Consider the following 16,768-nt stretch of genomic DNA (forward strand, 5'->3'; position numbering starts at 1 on the left):
GAAGCACCAGGGGCGCTTGAGTCTCCCTCAGCAACACACTTCTCCTCGGTCATCTAACCCCTGCGTTGGGGGCCTCGAGGTTTCCACAGGAAGCGAAGAAAGAGAATATACACCAAAGAAAGATCCTGGAGACCGGGTGTGTTCCAAGTGTGAGATCAATTTCTTTTTATTGCCATCTTAACAAAAATACTTGGGAAGGCAATCTTTGATTCCAGCATCGGAGGGCAAGGCAATGCCAGGCAATAGTCAAGCCATCGGGCTGTCGGACAGGGGGAGCAGGAACCCCCAGAGAACCACAGGCTGGGAGAAGGAGCCCAGGACACAGGGACGTTGCAGTTGCCCTCCATTCTCCCGCCACGGGGCTAAGCTTGGGCTGGGGTGAGAAGCAGGACTCCAGGAATGGCGGCAGCAGGCCCTGGGCATAGCAGTCCTCCCAGCCCCCACCCAACTCTGGCTCTAGGGGGCAGGTGTGGCAGGATGGAGGGTTGGGATATGAGTCAGCCTCAGGCCAGGGAGCAAAGAGGACACACAGCTGAGCTGCACCCACGTCAGAGCTGAGCTTGCATCCGCCACTCCCCGCCTCCCGACCTAACTCTAAGAACCGGGCTCTCTCCCCACACTCCAAACCCAAACACGAAGCTTCGAGATGTGTGTAGCTAATGCATACGCAGCCCAAGCAAGCAGAGGCAAGGCATGCTGGGACCTGGAACGGGACAGGAGCCCTGCTGGGCTTGGGAGGGGCCAGAGGAGGGGTCGCCTTCTGGATCCCGAGACCTAGGCCCGACTTCTCCCCAGCCACTGGCTGCCAGCCTTCGTGCCGGGGCGGGGTGGGGTGGACTCGCGCCCTGAACGCTGCTGTGGCCTCCCACTGAAACCCCGAAGAGCTGGGCAGGGGCAGGAGCAACCCCCCTCCCAAGTCCCACATCTGGTCTCTGACAGGGGAGCTGGAAAAATCCACAGACCTGGCTTCCAGTCCTGGCCCCGCGACCGACTACTGTTTCATGTGTATGAAATGCAGATGACGATGGTAATAAAGCTGATCACAGTACCCGACGTGGCTGCCTCGCGCACTGTCCTGAGGACCCACTGAGATCACACGTCTGCGAGCGCAGGGAGAAACATAAAGTGCTCTAAGAATGCCAGGTAGTCTTCCCCTTCCTCCGACGTCACCCCCCTCTTCTCCCAGCTCCACAAAAGGCAAGCATGGCAGCTGAGCACACGAGCGAGGGCAAGCGGAAGGCCAAGGCTGGGGCGCCACCCACCGGGGCTCAGAGCCCTGGGGGAGGGGAGGACAGACCCCTCCTGGAAGGGCTGAGCTCTGCTTGCCCATTCTCAGGCCTCACCCTCCTCGAAAGCAGCAGCCTCAGGGCCAGGGAGGCTGATGCGGCAGCCCTGAGGACGGAGAACGGGATTCCATTCGGATGCCCCCCACTCTCGCTCCCCCTTTCCCTGCAAGGCCTGCTGCTGTGGGGTGCAGACCAGGAGGAGGCCGACCCTCAGGCCAAGCAAGCATCAGGCAGGCAGCTTCTCCTGCATCTTGAGCACCTGCCAAAGATGAGGGAGTAGGGCTGAGCCCAGGGCAGCCAACCTGTACGCAGTGAGGAGATGACAGTCCCCCCAACACCCTACAAGCGTCTTCGATCTTGGACACAAGAGGCTGGCCCCTGTCTCAGGGCCAGACACCCCTCCTCCATCTCTCTTCCTCCCAGCGCAGACTGGCCGGCTCAGAAACTGTGCTTTCTCTTCCGAGACCTGGTAGTCCGTGCGTGGGCCGGCGCTGGGGGCGCCTCTGGGGGCTCCGCTGGGGGAGCCTCGGCCCGGGGGGTGGAGCCTGCGGGCGCTGCCCCGTCAGGCCCCCGCTGAGATGCCTGGACCCCATCCCGGATCTCTGTCAGCGTCTGGCACATCTGGCTGACACGGCTGGTCAGCTCGGCCATGGCCTGGCCGATGGCCTGCATGCCGCTTGCCATGTCCCGGTGCACGGTCACCAGCTCCTGGCAGAACTGCCGAAACACCTCAGTCTGCTGGGTGTGGGTGTGGAACAGCTGCCAGTCTAGGCCTGTGCTGGGTGGGCCGGGGTGCGGCCGAGGGGCCCTGCAGGTGGCCTGGGCCTGAGGCGAGGGCCGGGGCAGGGCCTCGGGCTTGCGGCCCACTGTCTCGGACTGGTCAGAGGAGGAAGAAGAGAGGAGCAGGGTGGGCCTGGCCAGGCAGGCCTCTTCCTCTGGCGACGGCTGCAGGGGCCCCCGGAGGGGCTGCCTCGAGGGCCCGGGCGTCTCCTCATCTTCATCATCTTGGGGGACAAAAAAACAAAGAAGGGCAATTGATTACAACTGCGAGAAAGAAGGCAGCCCTGGGCTCGGACGCACCCCCCAAAGTTACCTAGCCTCCCCCCACCCTGCTACCCCTCAGCCTCGTTCGGCACCTGGCCCCCCCCCCAACACCCGTAGAGAAGCACCTGCTCCCTAGATCCCTGAGGTGCTTGGGCCAGGCACGCCTGGGGACACAGGTGAGCATGAACAGTGCCCAGGTCCCCAGGTCCCCTTCCTTGTACAGGAACAGCAACTTTCTAGTGGGACCCCAGCCCCAGGGATGGCACGTCGACCCAAGGGCTCACTTCCTCTCTCTGCGGCTCAGTTTCTGCAAAGCAAAGGTAACAACTGCTCTGCCTACCTCCCCGACCACTTGCCCACCTAGCAGGGTTGTTAAGACTACGCAGGAGGACAGACAGAAAGGCACTCTGCGAAGCTAGAAGAGTGACACCTGTCAAAAGGTACTATGATGCTCTTGGCCGCCCTGAGTTCCCGCCTCCATGCGGCCATTTCTGAGCTGCTTGGGGCCACCTTGTGGGCCTGCTGGAATCTGCAGCTTTAGGTCATAGAGGGGGAAGCTGACAGGCTGGAGAAGGGAGGGAAGGGATGGCTCTGGGACAGACAAGCCCAGATGATGCAGAGCAGATCTACCTGGGCGACCAGCCCTGCCGTCCTCTCAGCGCCCCAAGGCAGGCTACCCGAGCAGACACGCCCCTTCTACCTGGAGCACCTGACGGCACACAGGGACCATCAGACAGACTGCTACAGGGAGGGGCCCAGCCCTGCACACGCGGGTCTCGGCGGCTCTCTCGTGAGCTGGTTCCCACAGCAAGAGCGAAAAATATACAGGCTGACCCTCCTGACAGGCACACCTCCCTGCCTGTACCTGGGGGGCTGAATTCAGAACCACCCCAGGGGAGGTGACAGGAAGACAGATTCCCGTTGCCCTGAGCCACACGCCTCCGAGGGGTCCCGGCATCTCACCTGGGCCAGCACAGCAAGAGAGCCTAGTGCCTCATGACCCCCACTTGGCACACACCCATTCTGGAAGGGCAGGGTTGAAAGAAGTGGGACGGGCTGCCGTGATGCTGCTCCCTCCCTTTCAGGGCCTCATTCTACCCAGCCCCTAGCCAAGTGCCGTGGCAGCTGGGAAAAGGAGGCCTGGACCAACCTGCGGTGGAGGGGTCCTGGGCCCCCTACCCAGTTCAGGTCACATTTGGTAACCTCATTACCTGTGGTCTCGGGGAGACGGAAGGATGAGCAAGACAGAATTTAAGGAACAGACTTCACTAGACGCTAGCCTTCTCCCTTTTCTCATAATTAGGTAGCATCATCCTGAAACTCCCGGATACACTGATCCAGCGGGAGCTGGCAGACCTAGGTTCAAGTCCTCATTCTGAATCAGGCTCTGAGACCACCTCTGTGTCTGGAGCTTAACTACCTCATCTGGACAACATGGAAGTCGGACCGGATGATCTCCTCCTTCTTTCCTAGTTCTCAATATCTGACTCCGAACGGCCACCTGTCAGGAGCCCCAGCCAGACAGGAAATTAGCAAGCTCCCTGCGGCAAGGGGCCTGGGGAGGGGAGGCTGGGTCTTTGTGAACCATCTTCCCGAGGGCTGGTGTTCCTGGAGCCCTGCTGCCCGACTGGTCTCTCACAAGGCAGACAGCCTCCAGCTGGGACCGCGGGCTGCGAGTGGGGGGCAGGTCTGTGCAGAAGCACAGCTGAAGGGGGTGCAGCCCCAGCAGGGAAGGGCCTCGAGTGCTCCCCCTTCTGGTGAGCCCCGATAAGCACTACAGCCCCAAAGGACGCCCCGTGTAGGCCAGGAGATTCCACACCCCCAAGCCCTGGCATCCAAGTTCATCCTGAGACACAGGAAGCAGAGGGGAAAGAGGGAGACGAGTGCTGGGGAGCAGAGGGGTGGAGGGGGCCATGCGGAGGGGACCCAGAGCACAGAGAGAGGGGTCCTAGTGAGAGCCCTGGGGCGGGGGTTTGTGGGGGGGGGGCGGTGGGCAGAAAGAGGCAGAGTGCAGAGAGAAGAGAAGGCAGAGTGGCACCGCGGAGGGGAGTGTGGAAATAACACAGAAATAAAGACACTCGGAATACACAGACAGAAAGGACTGAGCTTTCGGGGCCTGGGACTTGGCTGGCTTCCTCTCGCGCCCCTCCCCCTCGCCTGCTACACGGGGCTTCCCTGGCTCCTCTCTGTTCCTGGAACGTGCCAAGCGCCTTCCTGATGCAGGGCCTCGGGGCCTCGTACATGCTGTTCTGCCTGCGAGGCCCTCCCCTCCCCTGCGCTGCGCCCCACGGCCCACGCGTACCGGCAGGCTTAACTCTTCCTCACCCTTGGTCTCAGTTCAACTGTCATTCCCGGGAGCCTTCCCCAGCCTCGGTGGATGGCCAGTCCACCGCTCCTGCGCTCAGACGGGCCGCTACATAATCTGCAGGGTCGAATGCAACACGAAAATGCGGGCGCCTCGTTCAAAAACTAGTCTGAGTTTCAGGAAGGCAACCGAGGAGCAGTCAGCCCAGCTCCGGCCTTTAGAGCGACGGGCCGCACACCCAAGTAGTCAGCCCTGCTCTCAGTACCTCCTGTATCTGTCCTTCATGCCTTCTTTCAAATTTCCTTGCGCAATTATTTAATTAAAGTGTGTTTATTCTCACGAGTTTAAGGAACGTCCCAAGAGCAGGGGCAGGGTAGGTTTGTTGGATTTTTTTTGCGGTACGCGGGCCTCTCACTGCTGTGGCCTCTCCCGTTGCAGAGCACAGGCTCCAGACACGCAGGCCCAGCGGCCATGGCTCACGGGCCCAGCCGCTCCGCGGCATGTGGGATCTTCCCGGACCGGGGCACAAACCCGTGTCCCCTGCATCGGCAGGCGGACTCTCAACCACTGCGCCACCAGGGAAGCCCTAGGGTAGGTTTTATGCCCATCTCTGTCTTCCCAGCTCCCAGCGCAACTCCCGGCACGGTGTTCAGGAAATATTCTCGAATGAGTGAAGGGAAAGAGGTAGAGAGGACAGAAGTGGGGGAGGGAGGGAAGGACGGAAAGCCTGGGCGAGGCAGAGGGACAGGAGAAAGAAGGCGGGTGCAGGGGACTCCGCCAGGAGTGGGTGGGGAACAGGCAGGGGCAGCCCGGGGAGGGGAGGCGGGCGGTACTCACAGCTGGTCGAAGGGCTGTCGGTACCATCCAGTTCCACCCTGGGGAAGCCGCGCCCGGACCGGGCTGTGAGCAGCGCTGACTCGATGGCCCTCTCGTGGGCAGTGAGCACGATGGCGGGGGCCCGGCCCCCGGCCCCTGGGCCCGACAGGGACTTCTGCATGAAGGCCAGCTTGTCCTTGGTCCTCCGTTTCATGTCATCCCATCTGTGCTTAATGTCCTTGACGGAGCGGGGGACCTGGCTGACGGAGGTGATTTTCCGAGCTATGCCTTCCCAAATCTTGTCCCTGTCGGCATGGGACAGCCGCATGGTCTCCCTCCCAAAGAGAACTGCTTCGTGGTGGGTCACCTCCGTGACCAGAATGTCCAGCTCCTCCTTGGAGAACTTGGGCTTCCTCTTACGCTCAGCCAGGGGCACCACGTTCCTTGGGTTGAATATCCCACAAAGCACAATTGGGTAAATGACCGTCAACGCGGCAGGCCTCCTCCTTCCTAATTGCCGGCCCCCAGCCGGGGAGCCAGGAGGCACCTGGGCGCCCTCGCCCGCTCACCACCACCACACCCTCTTCCTAGCGACAGACCCCTTCCACTGCTCCTTGGAGGGCAGGAGGAGACGCGGCGTACTCGATGGGAGTGCTGGACGGAGCCGGACGCCTTCAGTTTCAGGCCCTGCCTCGCCTCTGACTAGCTGTGAGAGCCATGGCCGCTCAGCAGCCTCTCCCGGTCCCACTCACTCCATCCGGAACCCGAGTAACAACTGCACCAACCTAGGGGCTTGTTACTAAGGAGGCAAAAGCACAGCGATGTGAAAGAGCTTTAAAGCCCTGAACGGGAATAAAGGATCCTTATTGGGGTTAGGGTGAGGCCATTGCCTCTACAAAGCGATCTTTACCTAGGGCCATAGACCCCGGTGGCTTGGAGGAAGACCTTTACGCAGTGAGACTATTTACAGTGGGCTTCCATGGGGTGTGGCCTCGCTGGTGATGTCCATGATTAGGGCGTGGCCACAGAAAGCCTGTTCTGTCCTGCGGCTCTTCCCCTTCCCAGGCTCCCCAGCCCCCACCTCTGGGTATGTACAGGCTCCCCTCCCACTGGAGTGCTGGCTGGCAGCAGCTCCTTTGGGGGCGGGCTGCTGTGCTTTTGGGCAGCTCAGGGGTAGAATGTGAGGACCCCATGAGCACCCATCGGGAGACAGGTTCCACTTTGATGGAGACCAGGAATGACCTCAGCTTCCATCTGCACAGAGCAGCCAGGGGCCCCGGGGAATGGGCACAGCACAGCCCTGACCCCTCTGGCCTGGCACCTACTCTGGCTCTGCAGCTCCGTATTTCCACAGTGTGGTTCTGTCCACTCTTTAACTCATGCCCAAGGTCCCAAAGGTCCATCCAAGAGAAGAACCTAGGCTATGGAGGGAGCCTGGTTCACCCCTCTGGCAGGTGCCAAAGCCACAGCAAGACACAAGGGCACAGAGATCCTTCAGCCTTCACCTCCCCCCCAGAATATCACAGCCCAGGAGGCAGGAGAAGGAGTCCGAGACTTTGTCACCTGGCCAAGACAGCGGAGGGCCCGGGGCTGGGGCCTGGGCCTTGCACTCAGGCAGACTTTGGATGAGAGGCTGAGTCTCCTGTGCAAACCCCATTTCCCCCAGTACCACCTCCAAGACCTGCCAGGAAGGGCTTCCTAATCTCACCATGTGGGATCAGGAAATTCTTTGTTGGTGGGGGAGGGGGCATCCTGGACAATGCAGGATCTTCATCAGCATCCTTGGCTTCTGCTCGACAGAAACCAGAAGCATCTACCTGCAGAGGTGTGACAACCAAAAATGTCTCAAGGCGCTGCCAATGCCTCCCGGGGACAAGAGAGCCTGTGGTTTTTGGCCACTGATTTCATGAAGGCAGAGCACGCACGCTCATCACGCGGGCGCCCGTTCTCTGCCTGGCCTACCACTGCGGGTTTGAGGAGGTTAAGCAACTCCATTCGATCATCTGCGAGAGCCTACGCTGTGACAGTGCTAGTGAAAGTGCCTGAAAATCAGGAGGAGCTGTACAAATGGAAGCCTTACCTGAAGGGGAAAGGAGCGTTCCCAGGATGAACTGGCTTCCCCCTCACTCCAACTACCACCAGAAGGCCATCTCCCTGGCAACAAACCATACACCCAAACCCAACCTACTCCTTGAATCTCTAATGAGGCGAGGGCCCACCATCTGCGACAACCCTGGCGCCACCCTGGATCAGAACGGGTCTTGGAGCGGGAACAGGATAGATCCCAGGCCAGCAAGATAGCAGTAGCTGAACCCACCCCACACAAGGCCCAGGAAGCCATGCTGTGCCTGGTCCCTTGGGTACAAGCAGAAAGAACACCGGCCTAGACGTTCAGAGATGTTCTGCCGCTGACTGCATGATCTTGAGTAAGACCCTGCCCTGCTCTGGGCCTCAGTTTAGCACTGTAGCATGGAGATCAGAACAGAGCAGTGGTTCTCAACACCAGCGGCGCATCGTAATCACTCTGGAGAGCTTTAAAAATGACCAATGTCCTGGGCTCAGCCCCAGCCTGATTAAGTCAGAATCGCTGGGTGCTAGATGTCCACTCAGTTCGTACAGATGATGAAACCCCTTCTTTGCGGTTACCGTAAAGCCTTGTCCCGGCCAAAGCTTCAGTGCAGAAAGGTCTGACCCAGACTTCACTCAAACACACTCTCCTTTGCTTGCCTAGAGCCACACCAGAGCTACAGGCCAGGGGTCTGGGCCATGCAGCCCATCTGACGACCTGCCCGACACCTGGCCCCCACTTCCCACTTCTGAGTCTTTGCTCACAATGTCCTCAAATGAAAGCCCAGCCCCTTTGAAGGCCCAGCTCAAAGGCCCTCCCCACCCTTGCTTTCATCTGAGCCCTCCCAGCGCATTGTCCATGCCTCCATCAAACAGTCTTATTAGAAAAAGCAATTTCCACGGCGGAAGGTGTGAGTCCTGGGAGGGCCAGGGGGGCAGGGCTGGGCCCACCCATCTAGGGCGCCCAGTACAGGCTCTGACTCGCCACAGGTGCTCAGGAATGGGTGGTGAGTTGCATGTGCTAAGCTGACCTGCACCCGGCGGTCGCGGAGAAGAAGAGAGCAGAGGTGCCCATCCACCTTCTTGGAGCCACTTTCAGGGCATGGCTGACCTGATGCTGTGAAAGGGGGCTGGGGAGTGGGTGCCTGTCCCCACAGCACAAGGCTGGGGCCCGCCTGTCCCTCGGTGCCTCTGCTTCTGCACCTGTTAAATGACGATGAGGACAGTGGCCCCGACAAATAAGAGGGTGAATCCTTAAGTGCCCCGGACAGTGCAAACTGCAGGCCACACCTCAGCGGGCCTCAGGTGGGAGCCCATGTGGGCAGTGGGACACCGGGGAAGGGGGCTGGAGAGCTTACCACGGCCTCCCCACCTCAAACCCATTTCTCCTCATTTGCTTGGCACGTCTCAGGGTTTAAATCCAGCAATCTCCCTCTTAGCGAGGGCCTAACTGCCCTCCCTCCAAGCACAATCTCTCCTCAACCTCCCAGCCCCCAGCCCCCAGCCCCACGGGGCACAGAACTGCACAAACACCGACAGTGGGCCTGATCCACAGCACGGTTCTGCCCCTGGGTCCAGCCCTCTGAGGCCTCCCTTCCCTCCCAACCCAGCTCCTAACCCCCGTCACAGCTCCTGAATCCCAGAGAGAGGCCACCAAGGAGACGATGAGGCAAGCCCGGCCTCCCACACTGCTGGCTGACCCCACCAGGCAGGGCCCCCCAGCACACCACACAGGCCAGCAGCACAGAACCCAGAGGAGTGCCCTCGGTCCCGAGCTCAGCTCGGCCGCCTCTGGGTGACCCTGGACCCGTCCCCTGCTCTCTCTGGCTGGCCGTGAAGGATCCTTCTGGCGCAAACCTCTGTCCCAAGCAATGGAAAAAACCAGTCTAGCAATCGAAAACTGAGCTAGAGACTGTGCCCTTTTCTCTGGGGGGCTTTTAAACAATGGCTGAGGGCTGCACTGGGATGATTCCTGCACCCCTCCAGCCGGACTCTGCCTGTGAGAGGTGTCACAGTCCTGTGGCAAGGACACGCCCACCCCACCCCACCCCCGACTTGGGAATGCTGTCAGGAGCCTGGGGCCTAGGGCTTCCAGAAACACTGACAAGGGTGTCCCAGTAAATGACTGGTCTGGCCACAGGCCTCCTCCAGAGCCCCCTGAGGGAAGCCTGTGGGAGCTGGAGGGTTGGTCCCCCAGAGCTAGACACGTCCCTGCAAAGAGCAGTCCCGGGGCCTTCAGGGACCTCTAGCACTGGAGACCCTAAAGGCCCAACATGCTCCCTTGGCAGAGTTCGGGCAAGGCTCCCGGGAAATCAGCAGACAGCAGGACTCACCTCATCCAGTTGGCTTTAGTCTCATCTGACCCATCAATGGACTTGTAGCGGTTGTTCTTGTCCACAATCTGGAAGACAGAGAGAGAGTCTAGAATGGGCATCCTCGAGGGGGCTCTCGTGTCTCTGGACTCCTCTCCAGACCAGGGCCCAAGGACACCACACAGAACCTTCCCGAGCTCTCCCACTGCTGCAGGACTGACCCCTGAGCTGGGGCAGGAATCCCATCTCCCTCCTCTATCTTGATGGAATACCCAGCAACATGACCAACAAGCGGCATTTCCAATAGCATCACGTTGCACCACCAGCTAAATTCAGTCCTTCCCCTCTCTCTATGGTTTCTGTGGGAGACAGAGGCTGGCACTGAGTGACTGGGCATATGTGATTTCGGAGGGCTTCTCCTCTCCCCAGTCTCCAAATGTTCAAGAGCCTCAGGGTTTGCAATGGGCCCCTTCATCTTCTATAAAATTGTCTTTATTTCATCATCACTTTCGAATCAGAGTTCAGCTGGATATGGAATTCTAGACAGATGAACTTTATTTTCTTCCAACAAATAAAGACTGCCAAAAAGGCTGCCATAGGCGCTTAAGCAACCTACTGTCAGTCTAGTGTTGTTCTTTCACGCATAATCTGTCCATAGTAAATTTTAAGACTTCCCCTGTATTCTTGATTTTCTGCAGTTTCACTATGTGGTTTTGAAATGGAGATTTACTTTTTAAAATTCTCCTCATTACTGGTCAAGCACATTACTTGATAAGGACTTATTTCAATTCTGGGAAATTCTGAGCTATTGTGCTTTTGAGTACAGCTTCTCAGTCATTTTCTCCAGTCTCTTCCAGCAGAATTTCTATTAAACAGATATGGTAGGAGCCCAATCTATTCTCCATGTCTTACAACTACCCTTTCATAATTTTCCCTCTTTATCTTTCTGGGTGATGCTCTCAGAAAATTTCTCAGAACTCTCTTCCAATTCACTCATTCTCTCTTTGACTTTGTCTGGTCCAGAGTTTATCTGTCTGCTGAGGTTTTTCCTTTCTTTCTGGCCTTCCTTTTTATTTTATTTTTTCCTTCCATTTTAAATGACTACTTTTAATGCAGTGAATATTTTTCATTCCCAGGATTTTCAATCGGTTCTTTTTCATACCCATTTTTTCTTATTCTGCCTCTTTTTTGTTTCATAATGTTGTGTTCCTTCTTCTTCTAACAGCTTTATTGAAGTATAATTAACATATAATATACCATTTGATAAATTTTGACAAATGTATATATCACAATCAAGATAACAAACATATCCATCACCCCTAAGAACTTCTTCAGGGCCCCTGTAATCCCTCCCTCCTGCTTCTCTCCACATCTCCCTTTCCCAGTCCACAGGCAAATAGTAAGCTACTTTCTGTCACCATAAATTACTTTGCAGTTTTCAAGACTTTACACAAGTAGAATCAAATGGAAGGCATGTCTGCCTTCCTTCACTCAGCACAATTATTTTGAGATTTGTTCCTACTGATGTGTGTATCAGAGTTTATTTCTCTGTATTGGTGAGTAGTATTCCACCGTTTGGATGTGCCACTATTTTTTTTTTTTAATCTCCTTATTGATGGACATTTGGGTTGTGTCTAGTTTTGGGCCATTACAAATAAAGCTGCTAAGAGACATCACTAATAAATCTTTGTATAGACACATATGCTTTAATTGCTCTTGGGCAAATAATTAGTAGTGGAATTGCTGGGACACATGGTAAGAATAGGTCTAACTTTTAAGAAACTGCTAAACTGTTTTCCAAAGTGGTTGCACCATTTTACACGCCCACCAGCTGTGTGCGGGATTTCCAGTTGACTCACATCCTTGCCAATACTTGGTATGAACAGGCTTTTTCATTTTAGCCATTTTGATAGGTATGAAGCAGTATCTCATTGTGGTTTTAATGTGCATTTCTCTGATGACTAATGATACTGAATATCTTTTTGTGCACTCATTTGTCAGCTGCATTGTCTTCTCTGGTGAAGGGTCTGTTCAAATCTTTGGCCCATTTTTTAAATAGTGGGGCTTTTTCTTATTGTTGAGTTTTGGGAGTTTTTAAAAAATATATTTTGGATACAAGTCCTTTATCAGGCATATGTCTTACAAATATTTTCTCCTAGTCTATGGCTTGTTTATTCACTCTTTTGGTGGTGTCTTTCTAAGAGCAGAGGCTTTAAATTCAAACAAACAAATAAAAACTCACTGTCTTTTTCTTCTTAATGGATGTTATCCTTACTTTATTTCTTTGAAGATCCTAAGGCTGTGAGTGTTAATTATCTATTATCCCTTTCATCCACAGTAACAGAACCCCTGGATTATAACCGAATACCTGGCTACCTGTAATAACAGAATACATTTCTTGGCTTCTTCTCTGGTTAAGTTCTGGCCAATAGAATGTAGGTGGAAGTGTCATGTGTCATCTTCCTGAAAACTTCTTTAAAATACAGCTGATAGGGCTTCCCTGGTGGCGCAGTGGTTGAGAGTCTGCCTGCCAATGCAGGGGACACGGGTTCGAGCCCTGGTCTGGGAAGATCCCGCATGCCGCGGAGCGACTAGCCCCGTGAGCCACAATTACCGAGCCTGCGCGTCTGGAGCCTGTGCTCCGCAACAAGAGAGGCCGCGATAGTGAGAGGCCCGCGCACCGCAAGGAGGAGTGGCCCCCACCTGCCGCAACTAGAGCAAGCCCTCGCACAGGAACGAAGAGCCAACACAGCCATAAATAAATAAATAAATAAATAAAATTTTTTTAAAAAGGCAAAATTCCTTAAAAAAAAAATACAGCTGATATATGCACTTCTACTATCCTGCTGCCTGGAATGCAGATGTAATGGCTGGAGCTCTAGCTATCAACTTGGACTATGAGGCTATAATCCAAGCATTGAGACAGTGATTAGCTGGATCAAGCTTGGTTCCTGAGGACTTAATACAGGCTCAGAAGGTATTCATAGAAGAAAACTTAATTCCTGTTTTGCTCGAGCCACTGTTATTTTGAATCTCAGTGACTCACAGTCAAACCTACTCCTGATTCAGATCCTAGTTATTTTAAATTCATTTTCAGAATATGCTACTATTTTTATTTTAATTAGAGTGAATTCATTTGTCATTGTTTTTGAAGGCTGTCTTTGTAACATTAGTTTTCTTCATTAGTTCTGGAGGTTTGGTCCAGAGGCTCATCTTGAGTAGGAGTTTGTCTGCCTACCTCTTGCTTTTTCTCCTTTGAAGCAGTCAACCTGGCTCCCCTCTCCACCTCACCTGGGGCACTTCTATTTCATAGTACCCTACAGGAGCTAAAACTGATTGCACTAGACTAGAGCCCTACGGGCCTTTGTTTTCAGTTCTGTGATCACTTCATGTTTCTCTCCTTCTCTCTCTCTGTCATTTTTTTTCTTTTTCTTCTCTTTTTTTTTTGGCTGGGGCTCAAAGTGTGAACCCTCAGTCCATCTGAATTGCAAGCCCTCGTGCCCCCTCCACACACATCTTCTTTACCTATACTCTTTCTCTGGACATTCACATCCATTTCCACACTCTCAATCTGTTCATTACTCACAGATTTTCATCTCAAGCCCCAGGTGTGAATATCTGATTTCCCATGTGACACGCCCCCTTGGATATCTCACTGGCTGCTCAAACTCACCTCAGGCTCCACCCCCAAGCCTGTTCCTCTCATTTTCCCCATCATAGTATTTGAAACCACCATCCACTCAGGTTTCGGAAAGAAAGTCATCCCTACCAAACCCCAGTGAATTGTAACACTTTAAATGAATGAACTGTACAGTATGTGAATTATAGCTCCATAGAGCTGCTAAAAAAAAAAAAAAGGAGAGTCATCCTTCATGCCTCCCTCTTTTTTAAATTTTATTGAAGTATAGTTGATTTACAATGTTGTGTTAGTTTCTGCTGTACAGCAAAGTGATTCAGTTATACATACATATATTCTTTTTCATATTCTTTTCCATTATGGTTTATCACAGGAGACTGAATATAGTTCCCTGTAATATACAGTAGGACCTTGTTGTTTATCCATCCTATATATAATAGTCTGCATCTGCTAATCCCAAACTCCCAATCCTTCCCTCCCCCACTTCCCCTCCCCCTTGGCAACCACAAGTCTGTTCTCTACAGCTGTGAGTCTGTTTTTGTTTTGTAGGTATGTTTGTTTGTGTCGTTTTTTTAGATTCCACATATAAGTGATACCATGTGGTATTTGTCTTTCTCTTTCTGACTTACTTTAGTATCATAATCTCCATCCATTTTGCTGCAAATAGCATTATCTCATTCTTTTTTATGGCTGAGTAATGTTCCACTGTGCACATGTACCGCATCTTCTCTCTCCATTCATCTGTCGATGAACATTTAGGTTGCTTCCATGTCTTGGCTATTGCAAATAGTGCTGCTATGAACATAGGGGTCGTGCCCCCCCTCTTGATCCCCACATATCTAATCCCTCAGCAAGTCCTCCAAACCAAATTTCAAAACTGCTCCTGTCTCCACTGCTTCCTGCCATCATCAGCTCTCCTCCAGACAACTACAAGAGGTCCCTACTAACCTCCCTGATGCCATTCTTAACTCTCCACTGATTCTCCTCAAAGCAGCCAGAGGAATCTATTAGTGTAAATTAGATCATGTCACCCACCAGCTCAAGAAGTACTTATAATAAAATTCATACTTAGGTTCACTGCCTTGAAGGCTTGTACGACCTGGTCCCTGCCTACCTCCCAACTTCTCTCAGGCCTTTCTCTCTCCCTTCACTTTTCTGCAGCCACAATGCTGTAAGAGTGATACGTCACGCTGCCTGCCACCTCTTTTCCCCACTCTTAAAAAAAATGATATTCATGAAATATCTCAAGTATTCAGAAATTATAAAGAGTAATGTAACTGACCACCTTGTACCCATCAGTGAGAGCCAAAAAAAATGACCACCAGCCATTTCTGTCCCGGACCTCTGTCTCCTCTTGCTTCAGGAAAATACATAGATGTTGTTGAAGACCATCTCTGCCTCCAATTCATTCTCTTTCCCACCCTCCCTCCGTCCTGAAGCTGGAAGGGAACCTTCTCAATTTTACTATACAAGGATTTCTTCTAAAAACAACGTACAGAACCATTTTGCATGTTTGTACAGTTTACAGAAATGGCACCCAAGTGAAGGTATCATCACTTTGGCAACGTTTTCTAAGTTTCGCACGGCTGGTCCCTTCCTATCTTTTGGGTCTCGGCTTCTGTCACTTCCTCAGAAGAAGGTTTTCTTGACCTGAGCCTCAGGTAGGTTCTCCCCTTCCACACCCTGACCTCCACATGCCTCTCTCAGTATTATCTCTATAACACTGTCCTGTTGCTTCCTTTTAGAGACCCAATTGCAGGGTCTGTCTACTTGCCAATGTGGTAACTGACTGCCTTCTCTTTAGACCATAAGCTGGTGACGGCCAAGTGCATGGCTATCTGCTCATGACAGTGGCCTGGCCCCGGTTCCTAACACGAGGCACGGCACACGGTAGAATACTGGTTGAATGAATGAAGGATTGGATGAAGAGCCAAAGTATATACTGTTAATACTTGAGCATAAAGGAAATGAGTGGCGTGCTGGAGCTGGCTCGTACTGGCTAACGAGAGCTGACTGCGAAATTTTCCAGAATCTCATGAACCAGTTGTGAAATACAGCCAGCATTAAAAATTAAATTACATAAACTTACAATTCAATACATTCTATTTTTACGAAGGTAATATATACCCAAAGTTTCCTAATGATTTTACTATATTTTACGATATCAGTGTTCTCGAGGGTACTGGCATCTACCGTATCCGCATGGTAGAGATACTATAGAATAACTGTCACGATATATCTCTTCCCAGTTACTCATTTAATGCCTTCATGTTGGCAGCTTGAAACCAGCCATGCTGGGAGCCTTGACATCAAGAAAACTGGCACATGTATCCTGCAGTACAACCATCAGCAGGCAGCAGGTTGCTAAATATTTGCTAGCACATCACACCATATGTTTGTATGTGCATAGACAGTCTGGGAGATGCGTTTCAAACTCTCACCTCTGGTTACCTCTAGAGGGGAGGGCAGAGGGAAGGAGGATGAAGCTTTTGCTCTGTTTGTCTAGCTACAAGACTATACTGTCTCCGTGGCTTAAAACTCTCAGACAAAAAAGAGAAAACATGCAGCTCAGGCTTCCCCTCCCCTGGCAATCTCCCCAGATGACACCCCAGTCTACAGGGACTTTCCCCTGGAATCTCAGGGAACCCTGTACTTTATCATAATACTAATCACCCTTCATTATCATTTTCAGATTGCTCCTTTCTCTCTGCGGGGAAAAGAGAAGCATCTGTAGGTCCCGCAGCCAGTAGCAAGAGCACCTAGTGGGTAGTGAGAGTCGTGGAGCCCGAGGAATCGGCTAGAGTCTCAGCGTCACCACTGACAAGCTGAGTGGTCTTGGGCAAGTGACTTCCCTGGTCAGGCTTCAGTTTCCTCCCCTGTAAAAAGGGGTAAAAACCAACCTTGCGGCACTGCCATAATGACTGATATGGAGGCACTCCATAAGAGGTCGCTATTAGCACTGTGATCGTAATGGTGATTATTAAAGGGACCAAATGTTCGTTATGATTAATTCTGGGTGGTAGGGGTCAACAGTAGTTGTAATCAGACTTTTTGCAGCTTCAGCTGGGCCGAGAGGCCTGAGTGGGAGCCGTGAGGGACACAGGAGCTGCCTAAGGTCTCTGTTGCTGGCTTCAGATCCCCCTAAGATCTCCAGGGTTGCTGAGGGATGTTTCTTGGTTTATCGTCCCTGTCCGTCAGGATTTTCTCCAATCGAGCATTCAGTCATTCAGCAAATATCACCAAGGGAGCAGCTACAGTGACAGGCTCTGGGGATAAAATGGTGATCTGGGAAGACAATGTC

At 53.1% G+C, this 16,768-nt stretch overlaps 2 protein-coding genes across 2 annotated transcripts in view; both read right to left on the reverse strand.

Moving 5' to 3' along the window:
• LOC113624787 (zinc finger protein 862) overlaps nucleotides 1–16,768 on the reverse strand; it is an 82,432-nt gene that overhangs the window by 13,040 nt on the left and 52,624 nt on the right. Inside the window, exon 5 of the mRNA XM_027114921.1 lies at nucleotides 9,852–9,919. Coding sequence (XP_026970722.1) covers nucleotides 9,852–9,919 — 68 coding nt within the window. The remainder of the gene's footprint in view (nucleotides 1–9,851; nucleotides 9,920–16,768) is intronic.
• On the reverse strand, nucleotides 121–7,270 carry LOC113624788 (myb-related transcription factor, partner of profilin-like). Its single transcript, XM_027114922.1, has 3 exons — nucleotides 7,160–7,270; nucleotides 5,473–5,894; nucleotides 121–2,290 (listed from the first exon to the last, which is right to left on the reverse strand). Exons 2-3 carry the CDS (start codon nucleotides 5,777–5,779, stop codon nucleotides 1,725–1,727), a joined length of 873 nt encoding a protein of 290 aa, XP_026970723.1. The 5' UTR covers nucleotides 5,780–5,894; nucleotides 7,160–7,270; the 3' UTR covers nucleotides 121–1,724.

This window comes from Aethalodelphis obliquidens, unplaced genomic scaffold (assembly GCF_003676395.1).
Source record: "Aethalodelphis obliquidens isolate GAN/ISIS:26980383/991018 unplaced genomic scaffold, ASM367639v1 scaffold14, whole genome shotgun sequence".
Taxonomy (NCBI): Eukaryota; Metazoa; Chordata; class Mammalia; order Artiodactyla; family Delphinidae; genus Aethalodelphis; species Aethalodelphis obliquidens.